Source organism: Carya illinoinensis, chromosome 7, assembly GCF_018687715.1.
Source record: "Carya illinoinensis cultivar Pawnee chromosome 7, C.illinoinensisPawnee_v1, whole genome shotgun sequence".
Lineage (NCBI taxonomy): Eukaryota > Viridiplantae > Streptophyta > Magnoliopsida > Fagales > Juglandaceae > Carya > Carya illinoinensis.
The window spans coordinates 2,393,944-2,406,465 of record NC_056758.1 but is presented as its reverse complement, the minus strand read 5'-3'; the positions used below and the strand labels follow the sequence as shown (position 1 = coordinate 2,406,465).

Here is a 12,522-nt window from a genome sequence, read left to right as displayed (position 1 = left end):
CTTAAATACTCTACAACTACACCTAATATTACTCTTTCAACTCTACTATCTATCTTCACAAGCTCCAACACAAAACTATTTCAAATAGTTTTTTTTTATTCAAAATTTTTTATTTACTTTCACCAAAATCTAATAGACAATACATATAAGAAAAATTCACAAACATTATTAAGATTCATCTTAACCAAACATTCAAACATTTCCCTCTGCTAGAACAGTGTAGAAAACTGTTGGTACTCGGTAACTCTTCAGATTGAGACGCTGTTGGGAATGCCCTTGCCAGTTAGTCCTTCTTGACTAGAAGGATAGAGCAAAGTGTATGGCATCTTGACAGGACCAGCACGGTTTTTCAGTTTCTTATCCTTGTTCCTCCTTGTTATTCTATCCTCAATTTCTGCCAGATTCTTTCCAAGTTTTTCAAAGGCTTCCAATGGTTTGTTGTCTGAGGTCCACTCTACAGTGTCTCTTTGCCCAAGATAAATCTCATCAGATGAATGCCTTGACAAGACTTCTACAAGGGAAATGCCAAGAACAGTCAGTAGCTGGGAAGTAAATCTTTTCAAAAAAGCTCTATCAGGGTTTGTCTTAAGCTCTTCATAATCAGGAGTGCCTTCCTCAGGCATGAACTGAAGGCTCATTGCTGGGCGGTTTGGAGGGTAGCCTCCAAAAGGGTACTGTCCAAAGTTGATAGCAGCATGGAGGGCCGAAGCTATCCATATGATGGTAGTGCACGTTTCTATTAGCTCTTTGCGTGTCTGCATTTTTGGCCACCAGGGCTCATCTTTCTTGTCGCCGTGACCCTCCTCTCTGAGTTCCTTCCACCAGGACTGCAGTTCAGAGTCATTTTGGACCATTTCATCGGTCTGGTAATAGAAGGAGCAGTATTCTTCAACCCATGCTTCGATTGCTGACCAGATTTCCAACCCATCAACAGCATAAGGGTAATCCTCTATCAGTAGGCGGACACCATGTGGGGAATTCACATCCTTAACTGCCATTCCTCTGAGTATAGAAAAGTAGCATGTTATTGTGATATGATCATGAGCATTTATAAGTTCATTGTTTCAGTTTAGTTTAGACCATTTCCACAATATCTATCCAGATCCTAGTCCCTTATTTGCTCAACCTTTATCAAAACATTCTTATGCAGTTTAGCTAGGTACCCGTTTCATTAGTAGTTGTCTCAATGATGGATATGTTGACAATGCATTTTTTTTTTCTGAGTTACTACTTCTCAAGCCATATAAACCATGAATTTTGCCACCACTTTCTGGACAATAAGATATACCTTTTGATGAGATCAGAAGGGAGAGCTTGCTCAGGAAAAACCCAGTCTTTATAAACTACTGATGACATCTCCATGGTATATTCAGCTGGAAATACTGTGTGCTCCAGGGCACCACCAGCACTGATGAGGACCTGCCGGGCTAATGCATTTACATTCATAGTGTCACGGAAATGCGGATGCAGCAGTTTATGAATTGGGTGAAGCACGCTCAACTGCCTATTGGTTGCTATTATGAATGGCTCCATTGCTGCATGGGTATGCAACCTGTGATCAAAATGAAAGATATTCAAAACCCATATCAAAGTATGGATTGAAATTATTCAGTGTACTTTCTTTTACAAGATCATACCAGTGGCTGATGAGCTGATGATAGCCAGAGTCATTGACAGCAACATAAGCTTTAGCTAGTTGCCAAATGTAGCTTTGGACACCTTCTTCAGCTGGGGTGTATACTTTGCTAATGGCTCCAAATTGGTCTCCCTCAGGATGGGGCAAGCTTAATTCAATCGCCAATGGCTTCAAAGTCCCATCCTCTTTCAAGAAAAGGAGTGTCCTGCTGGCGTAAATCTTTGTGGAAGTCTTGTTTATCCTCCTCAGGTATGGCATCAGTGCATCATGGTGATCTAATATGAATAGCTTGTTGTTCTTGATTGCCTATTTAACCAAATAGATTCTGTTATCATGACTTAGTAAATGCGGAATAACTACAGACTCTGGTGAAAAAACAATCTAGTAACATTACCTCATCGATGGTGAGCCCATTTAAGTTCTTTTCTATGTGGTCGTTGGTTATTGTACTGGTTTGATCACCATATGCTTTACTGTCCAACTTGCTCGATGGGGGGAATTCCTGCAGGCAAATTAGAATTGTTTATGCTCAAGGATAAAAAACCATAACCTTGGTTTAGCCATTGAGAAAATAGAGGAAAAGAAACCAAACATCGAAATTCAAAATATGGATTTCAAAACTTCTGATTTTCATTCATTTTCCCCTATGTTTCGTGTTCAACAAGTCAAAGACAATTAATAATAAAAGCTTTAAGTATACTTGGAGAAGACGAATGATGACAGGGTTAACTCCAGCCAGCATTTCTCTAGCAAATTCTTCATCAGTCCTCCAAGCAAACCTATCCTCTGCTCCAATCATTAAAAGAACCAAATTGAAGTGAAAGCAAATAGGATTCAATAAATCACTACATTGGGGCATAAGATCCCCCCCCCCCCCCCCCCCCCTCCCCCCCCTCTCGCTCTCTCCCTCTCTCCCAACATTAGTGTCCTTTTCAATCAAAATTTTGGGTGCCTTGCAATGTTACAGATGTATAAAGTACCTTTAATCACTTGAGGCACTGGGAATTTAAGGAGTCCTTCACCATCAGTTCGGAAGATTTCCTTGAGCATCTGTGCAGGGATCTTGTCCCTTATATTCTCAAGCAAACTGTTGGGGAGCTCAATCCCTCCATCATAGAGTTTGAATATATCTTGTATGCTGTCAAACTCATTGGGGGTGCTGTCAACTAGATCTTCTAGCTCAGGTTTGAGAAACTGAGCTATTAGTTTCAGCGCGTAAGCAAGGAAGTCTGACATCTTCAAGTGACCAAATCTTTCATCTCTTGGGACGTAAATGTTTATGCTCATAAGAAGGTTCAGCCTGCTCTCGGTATGAGGATCTGTTGAGATAATAATAGAAACCTTATAAATAATTACATCATTACCTAACAAAATCTACATCATTCTCTATCAACGAATTGAAATGGCAAAAATTCAAAATTTGATTCCTCTTAATAAATCATCAACAGGATTGATTCCCAAACTATACATGAATGAAGATAACTCTTAAATGACAACATTCTATAACCTTTTTTTTCCTGCATTGTCCCAACTGCAAAACCACGCTCCCAAGACAATTATACTCACACAAAAGAAGAAAGAACAACAAAAGTTGAGTATTTCCAAGATGTTTTGTGTGTGATTTCTTGCTGCTAAACAAGGAAGTGACTGAAAAAGTTTAAATGTCTAACCCGTCTTTGTTGGTGGTCGGCCAGTTCTTCCCCTTCGCGGATAAGGGTACTCACTAGACCCTCCAAGAACAGGACGCACATATTTTGGACCCTTATCAGGACTTCCCAAATCATTGTAGTAAGCATAGTCATAGACTCTGTCCCATTCTTGGAGCTCTGCCCTTCCATCTCCTCTCAAGTTCAATAGTTCTTCTTCTCTGTACTTGCGTAGTGGTGCTGGTGTTTCACTTGGAAGATATGTCTACATATGTATTTTACATAAGCTTAAACATTAAAGCCACAATCTCACCTATGCTAACTAAGCAAAAGAAAGCCGGCACAGACTGCTCTTGAATATGTAAAACTAGTATCAGACAGATTTTAGTTTGGCTTTTAGGCTATGCACCTCAAGTTTCAACAGCATGCTATCTGATTTTCTATTTTTGATGATTCCATAGCAATTTAGTTTTCTAGTTTAGATCGGTAGAGTTGCATACTACTATTCAATTAACCACCATGTTTGTAGACATTTATGCAAACAATTACCTTGTTAGCGAAGAAAATGCGATCTTTCTTGTATTTCTCTGCAGGGTAAACCCATGAGTTGCACACAAAGTGGATCTGACCTTGTCCAGGAACATCTTCAAGCGTGACACTTCTAAGGTAGAACTCACTATGATGATTATTTCTTATTAGAAATGCCCCCGGAACCCCAATCTCGTTGTCCCAGTTAAATGTAACCTTGAAGGCAGATTCGCCTGCAGTTAAGGGGGTGATTGTGGTAATCCAATCTTCCAAATATGCTGGCTTTCCAAGTTTGCCTTGTAACCTATTTTCTACACAACACATCAAAACTTAATTTAGTGGCATAATCATCAAGAAGCCAATAAATCATCTACTATTAAAATTCATCTAATTTGTTTCCTATTTATGATCTTTTATGTATTGCAAGAAAAAGAAAATCCCAAGGCCCATTGCTAACGAATAAAATCAACAAAATTGGGCTAAATTTGGCTACTGCCTGATCAAATCAGATGCAGAATATTCATAACTATCGAAAGGATTAGCTTTTAACATTTACCACAACATTAGTCCAGCTCAAACTGGTTAGGTTGACGAAGCTTTCCTAACCAGTTTTCTGAACAGCCGTTTTGTACAACAATTTGCCTTTGACAATAAATATTTTAAGCATTGTCTTTGTCACTTTAATGCATTAGAATCCCGAACCTTACATAAAAGTCACTTGCTGCATCTTTCAAGCCATGGTAGGTATATAATCACTGTCCTTAATATTCATTAATGATCTGCTCTAGACTAAATGATATATTAAGCCTTTGGTGACTCCTCTAATCCATTGAATAATTCAATTTTTAGACTTGGTCTTCATGTGTCTCATACGATGCTGGCTTACCATTAGAATTAGGTAAGCCTAACAAAATAAAAAAAGGCCCTAAACTCAATATAGTTCATATAAAAAAGAGTTACTCTACTTATAAGATGGTCTAGAAGATACACTCTCTACACCACTAATATAACAATAATTGATTTGCAATAAATTAGTTTTAAAATTTTTCTCCATATATAAATAATAATTTTTTTTATGATATATATAGACACATACATATATATATATATATATATATAGAGAGAGAGAGAGAGAGAGAGAGAGAGAGATAATAAAATCTATGAGAAAAGCTAATTGACTGGGAGTTTTGGTGGTTGACTCTTCGTTGAGAGTACAGCCCCTGGCTTGTGTCTCCTGTGAAACTCTTGAACATTTATTTCTGTCAATCCCATCCGAGGAAAATAGAAACAGATTAGCCTTCTTCCCTTTAATGAATATTCATTTTTGTTTTATTCTTGAGCTCATTTATTTGCTGAGCTCAGTTTTTTACTAATTAACATGCCATGTCTACCATTTCCAAGGCGAATAATTGAAGATGGTAAATACAGAAGAAAAAGAACCATAACAGCTCGTAAACTAACTATGAAGACAACGCAAACTCACCTGGGTCAACATTATCAGCACTGATTAGTTGCAGAGAGACCCCTTGGCCCAAAAACTCATGCACACGATCAAGAACCGATGCATGAAAGTCGTTGAAGTCCAAAACGTTCTTCTTCATCAGCACCACAGTCCCTTTGATCTTTATTTTCTTGTTCCCGCTGTCGTTTTTCGCGACCTCCACGGTGTTGTGCGAGGACTTGGCTCCTTTGGGTACCGGAACTCCTCGTGGGGTTTGGTTCATCTCGGCTGTTGAGGTGATTTTCAGCCTTCTTGATGGCGATAAATCAGTTCTCGTGAATGAAAAACCAAGCTGGTTCCTGATGAAAGATATGGGTCGAACACGACGAGTACTATGCACTGATGTAAAGCGATCTCCACCCTTGATTACGGATTCAATAGTTGTGATCGGCCTTACCCCACATGACTTCATTGGTGACAGACTCAGATCTGTGAAGTGAAACATCTCTTGCTTGAATCAAGAGCTAAGCAAATTACAATAATATAGGCAAGACTTGAGGAATTTGCAGAGTTGGTTCGAGGAAGGAGAGAGCTAAGCTCATTATACTTATAGGGACTTACCGGGATGATTGGATATGCATGGTTTTGACTGATCAAGAACTATGCAGGTTCGCCTGTTCACATTTGCCGTTTCCACGGTGTTTCTTGTTATAAAAAAATATTATAAATTCGAGGAAATCTGGTGGTACTTTGAATGAAACTTGAATGTGGAGGGTGGATTTGAATAATCAAGAAATAATCAGATTCAACTGTTCACATTTGCCATTTCCATGGTCTGTCTTCTGAAAAAGTGAGAAACTTGGTTGCAATGTTGCTGGTCTTTATTTCTTGGCCGGTAGTAAAAAGTCTTTCTACTATTTTTCTTCCTGTACCTTGCCTAAAATTTATTATACCATTACATGGTTGGTTTCCTTGCAGCGTGTTTGGAATATAAGTATTTTTATATCTTCTCGTACCATTTTACTATTATTTATAAATGATTCAAGATATTTTTAACATCCAGAGAGAGCTTTAGAGACAGACAAACTCGTAAGCAAATAAATATATTTAAATTATTGTACATTTGAATTTGAGGATCTTAAGGTATTCCTATTTTGAAACTAAACTCTTCTACGATATTCTCAGATTATTTAATTATTATTTACAAACTATTTACTAATACTTCATTATTATTATTCATAGATCATATGAAATACTTGAGAGAGATAAATATATGAAATATGTCTTATAAAATTTATTGTTGTTAGTGTAGATTATTTTGAAAAATATTAAATATTCAAATAAATATTGCAGGGTCTCCTTCATATGCATCTCTTCCACTTACGACTCTCATCAAATTTTGATAATTTAAATGCTTTACTCCTTAGTCCATTCAAAGTTTGAGAGATACACTTTCCTATAACATTCTTGAAAATTTCAGTAGTAGCAGTCCACGATGTGCGTACAGCTTGCCATTAGTCTAAGTAGTAGAAAGAGTCACTGAAAATGTAGAATATATTCCACAAAAAGGAACATCATGTGTTTGAAAGTTGTTGGCCCTTATCCACATTTGCTAAAACGCGTATCAGATGAGATTTATGTAATGGGTTTTCTATTTTGGCGGCTCTCTATGTCAATGAAAGCCAAGCCATGCCATGTGTTTGTCAGTTGTCTAATCTGTTTCAACAATTTTCTTGAATTTCAATGCAATAAAAAACAGTACTGAATCTAACAAGCAAGTATAAAAGATAAAAGAAAAACTTCAATACCCAGTACAAATAATATTGTCTAATCGTATTTGGAATGGCATAACAACTCAAGTCTCATGGAAAAAGAAGCAGAATTTTGAGTGCCATTTGGATATTCGTTGAGTGATTTGATAGGATGATGTATACTCCACAACTATAAGTTAATGGAAATGACACAGATTGCATAGTGAAGGAGAATGGTAGATATCAACAGGAATGGACAGAAAGTGCTCAAAACTATGGGCAATTGCAAGTCTTACTTTGTACGTACCATATCTTTCTTTAGACAGGACATAGTGGTGGGAAACTTTCCTAGAAAGTAGCAAAGAAAGGGCAGAATTTTCTTTTTCAAAGTGACTGGGGAATGTGATTCACCAGCAATTCGAACTTGACATGTCCCGCACTTTCTAGGAGACATGTCAGAGGCTTTATTGTTAAAAGAATGAGCATATAATTATAACTCCTTCATATTATCACTCAATTTGAAATTATCATCTCAAATATTCTCACAAAACTATTAAAAAATGGCAATGTAGCAAAAAAATAAATATTCTAAACAATACAAAATACCCCAATTAAATATATATATATATATATATATTTTTAAAAAGCCACCCTGGAGAGGGGTGGCCCATCACATGTTTCTCTGCAGTGCTTGTAACTTGAAATGACTTCCATTGGGCCTTTAAAGTTTTGAGACTTCCAATTGTGGGTCAAGCCCTCTGCTTCCGTTTAGGTTGTTTGTTGTTGGTATTAAGGCCTGTAGATAGATGGAAAATGGTCGCATTACAGTTAAGGAGTTTCGGTCGATTATTGAAGCGTCACCGTTTTTCCATTTTTCCATTATACTAGTTATACTGATCACACGATGCTTTTCTTAATCAAGCCATTTGATTTTCATAATAATGATTTTCTATGCGATTAGGGATCTATGCTTTATATTTAATCAAAATTGAGAATAAAAAAGTTGTAGTCTTCAAAATCTCTCTATGCTATTTTCTTCCTTCTTTTCATCTCAATTTATATTAGATTTAATATTTTGTATCATGGTATCAAAGATCTCGAGTGTTAGTCTCGATTCAATGGAATATTTTATTCTTTCTTTACCTTTTTCACACGAGTTTATTGCCATTCAACCATATTTTTCCTTAGCAAGTGATTATGTTCCTAATAAAATTGTTTCCTTATTGAGAGTATTGCTCTGCTAGGGTTGCGATTTGCGTTTATTGCTCCACATGTTTTGCATGGTGGCTGTTGTGGCCTTTCCACCGTTGGCAGGCCATTGGTTGTTTGCTGATATCATTTCTGCGGCACCGCTGTCTTTGCCTGAGATGGCAGTATTCTTCATCTTCCAAAGCTTATAGATAGAGAGCTTTGTTTCACTCTTTTTGCAAAAGAATTAGAAACAACTGCCCAGCTTTTCGGTTCTCTATAGTCCTCAAATTTCTCTGACAAAGACCATCGTTAGACGTCAAAAGAGCCTTCATTCGTAACAGATGGGGCATGTCCTGTATGCTGGTGATTTCATCCATGATGCGACCAAGAAATGTATTTGTTCGGATATCCTCTAAATTCGACTTCCAAAAGGCTTTATCCAGTGAATCTTGCGATGTGAATGGGGTTCCGTATCGATCCTTTGCTTGGACATTGGACTTTGATGAAGATTTCAAACTACCTTGTGTGCCAGTTTGGATTTATTTACCAGGCTTCTACCAAATTTTTATCATGCTTCTGTTCTGAAATTTCTCACTGTACCAGTTGGTAAGTTGATTAGATGTGATAATTCTACAAGCTGTGCAACTAGGACAAATAGGGCACAGGTATGTGTTGAAATAGATGCTTCAAAAGACCCTATCCCATATTTTTGGTTAGGCATTCCTGGAATGAAAGGAAGTAGGAGACAGAATATAATCTTTGAAACTTTGCCTGCATATTGTGTAGTTTGTGGATGCCAGGGCCATAATATAAAGACTTGTCGTAATGGTCAAGAACAACAAAAGAAAATGAAAGGGGGCCAAGTTTGGGTTAAGAAATTTGTCAAGTCTGGGGGAGAAAGAACTCAGATACAAGACACCGGTATGGTGCAGGGTACAACTTCGGGCTCTAAGGATTTGGTGGTGCAGGAGGTTTTTGACCTCACAACAGATAGTGGGGTAGATGAAAAGGCTTCTGAGGATGCTAAAAACGTTGCAGCTAAATTGGGTTTGTCTGGCACACATGATACTGGCGCATATCCGCAGGTGCAAGTCGATAATGGAGTTCAGGAGTTGCATGGGGAAGACGATGGTGCAGTGGGTCAGCATGCTGGGCAGGTAGATAAAGGGCCTGTAGGTGATATGGACTAGATTGATGGCCTTGTGGGGGACTGTTCAACGCAATAGGCAGTGACAATGGGTTATGGCGCAAATAATAAGGGCCATATACAAGACTAGGGAGTGGGTCTGTGCAAAGTGGGCTAGAAGGATTAAAGTAATATAGGGCTAAATAATAGTCATATAGTGGAGCATATGAGACAAAATTTAGTTTTGAACAAGAAAGTGCCTTATTGTCCAAGGAATTCTGAGCGGGTTGCACTCAATGGGCCTATCCAGGATGGGTCCTCTGGTGTTATTTGGGATGCTGAAAGTAGATCTGTGATTGCAACTGAGGTCAATGCCGAGTATGGGTCCATGCATAATGATCGAGTGACTAAGACAATAGCAATAGAACTTGCCTATGAAGAGGAACTGCCTAGTGAATCCTAATCCGACCTCAAATCTGAACAAGACATAATTCATGATGATATTTGCAAAGAGTATTGTACTGACGTAGAGAGACCCAACCAATTAGTTGGAAAGTTTCTAAACATGAGGAGTTCTTCTAGGGCGATAATTCGTCCTTCAAAATTTAATTTATGATCAGTTCTATTATTTTTTGGAATATCAGGGGTGTGGGAACCTCTCAAGTGATGTTTAGAAAAATTATTAAAACTTATCGGCCTAATATTATTGCATTGGCTGAGCCTTTTTCTATTAGAGACAAAAATTTCTGATTATTTGGGCCGGTTTAGTTGAGTCCTTTGTTATAAATGAATTGTAAAAAGGAAAAACTTGGTTGTTGTGGAATTCAGCTATTCCAGTTCATTGGTTGGAAAGTTCGAACCAACATGTTTCCATACGAGTTGAGAAGAATGGCCTATGTCTTTCTTTTCACCGTTGTTTATGCTAAGTGCAATCATATGGAAAGGAAAACTCTATGGGAGGAGCTTGAGGCTACCCATAATGGTATCCTTCAGTGGATTCTTTATGGCAATGTTAACATTGTTATAGATGATTCGGAACGAAGAGGTGGTCGTCCCCGTCTTTTTGTAGTTATGGAAAATTTCAATTTGTGCCTTCAGAATTGTGGATTGTTGGATATGAGCTTTAAAGGTCCAATGATGACTTGGTGTAATGGCTAAGGTGGATTGGCTCATAGTTGTACAAGGTTAGATCGTTGTTTAATTGATTATAATGTTCATAATTCTTTTCCTAATATTTTTTTCCAGGTATTGCCTCTTACAACTTTTGACCACTCCACTTTGGTGATCCAAATGGGTGAGGATCCTTTTAGGTATGAGCCTAGTCCCTTCCGCTTTTAGTTTATATGGACTGATCATATTGATTTTCTTTCTTTTGTGGAGGGGGTGTGGAAGTAAGAGAGGTTTGGTTCTGGACTTATTAATTTATTGTTTAAATTAAAAAGGTTGAAGGTGGTGCTTAATGATTGGAATCATCAGGTTTTTGGTAAGACTAATAATATTATTAAAGATTTAGAGCAACGTATTGATAATCTGGAAACCTGTCTCCAGGTTGATTTTAATGATGAGGATAAAAATGACATCTTGGTCTAAGTTGGAATTATTAACCTGGATGGGTAGAGAGGACACTCGTCTTGCTCATATGGCCAAGAAAAGTTGGCTCAAAGATAGAGATCATAATTCAAAATTTTATCATACTTATTTGAATGCTAAGAGTAAAAAACTGATTAAGGAAAGTGTTTGATTGATGGTACTATTTTAAATACTTTTTATGATATTCATCAGGCTGTTGTTAAGTATTTTCAAAATTTCTTAGGTCACACTCATCAGAGTGTTTTGCCTAATTTAATTGAGTTGATTGCCCTGGTTATTACTGATGAAGAGAATTTGGCTATTTGCAGCTGTGTCCCTTCTATTGAAGATGTTAAGGATGCTCTCTTTAGTATTCCTATTGATAGTAGCTTTGGTCCGGATGGTTTTAGTTCGGGTTTCTTTAGAGCCTATTAGGATCTTGTTAAAGAGGATATTTTGGATGCCACTGTTAATTTTTTCAAAATCATTCTTTTCCTAGATTTTATACTGCCTCGTATCTATTTAATTATATAAAAGCCAATTTGGATTGGCTGACTTGGCATTCATCTCGTGTTAATGGGCTTAACATAGCTTATGCTTGTCAGTTTTAAACTTCCAGCAGCAAACCTTTCGAGCATCAAACCGTTTTGATCCAATACAATATTTACATGCAAAGTTTGTCAATACACTTCAAAACAAATGCCAAGTGGTGCAATGGTGAAAATTAGATAAACACCAGCAAAGAACACACAAAGCAATCAAATTTGTAAACACAAGAACCCAAAGAAGTAAATATATAAAAATATAAGAAACCTGATAAGATGCAAGAATAGCAATAGTGGTTTCTCATAATAATAATAATAATAATAATAATAATAATAATAATAATAATAATAATAATAATAATAATAATAAAAGAAATAGCAATAATGGCATCCACTAGAGAAAGAAACACATTTAAATACACAACCCGTGAAAAGCAAGACACTTTTCTCAATTCAAACGTCTTTTTTTCTATCTTGGTGACTTTCTCCGAATGGAAATGAAGGGTGTGTCTGTTGGCAATTTTTTCGATCTAAACGGTAAAGTGTACGGTCGGAAATCCAAGTTCTGTTCAGAGTAACTTTCATGACAAGCCAGTTTGGTTGATTTTATATGCTTCCATTTCTGGGATTTCCCAAAGTTTCGAAAACACCAAAACCAGAGAAGAAATCTTGAAATTTAGATAAGTTTGGGGGTGTTTGTGGAAAGCAATAGAAGTGTTAGAGGTTAGAGGAGTAATTTAGGGGGAATACGATGGAAAAAAAAAAAAAGATACGAAATATTGTCGCATTAATCTTGCATTAATATGATTAAGATTCATTGTGCCGATTGGTTTTAGACTTTCAGCAAAAAACCTTTCGAACCAGCAAAACAAATGGCTAAAGCAGTGCAATGGTGCAAATCAGAGAGGCAAACATGAAGCAGGGCTTCTATAACCTTTTGAACCAACAAGCTGTTTTGATCCAATATAAATATTTATATGCAATCTTTGTCCATCGTAACAACATATAAACACCATTTTCATCTGTTTCTCATATCGACAGTTTTTATTTTCTTTTTCGTGCACTCTTTACCTTTCTCGCACTTAGTCG

The 12,522-nt window shown here is 37.0% G+C and overlaps 1 protein-coding gene across 2 annotated transcripts; it reads right to left on the bottom strand.

Moving 5' to 3' along the window:
- Nucleotides 1-76: 76 nt before the first annotated feature.
- LOC122314899 (probable linoleate 9S-lipoxygenase 5) lies at nucleotides 77-6,199 on the bottom strand. Of its 2 annotated transcripts, XM_043130545.1 has the most exons (10): nucleotides 5,873-6,199; nucleotides 5,294-5,740; nucleotides 3,832-4,121; nucleotides 3,307-3,547; nucleotides 2,617-2,955; nucleotides 2,337-2,422; nucleotides 2,031-2,138; nucleotides 1,638-1,942; nucleotides 1,289-1,552; nucleotides 77-1,002 (listed from the first exon to the last, which is right to left on the bottom strand). In XM_043130545.1, exons 2-10 carry the CDS (start codon nucleotides 5,721-5,723, stop codon nucleotides 249-251), a joined length of 2,817 nt encoding a protein of 938 aa, XP_042986479.1. In that variant the 5' UTR covers nucleotides 5,724-5,740; nucleotides 5,873-6,199; the 3' UTR covers nucleotides 77-248. The 2 variants fall into 2 exon arrangements, with proteins under 2 accessions (XP_042986479.1, XP_042986478.1); XM_043130544.1 differs by lacking the exon at nucleotides 5,873-6,199 and having other exon boundaries at nucleotides 5,294-5,856.
- Nucleotides 6,200-12,522: the final 6,323 nt, after the last annotated feature.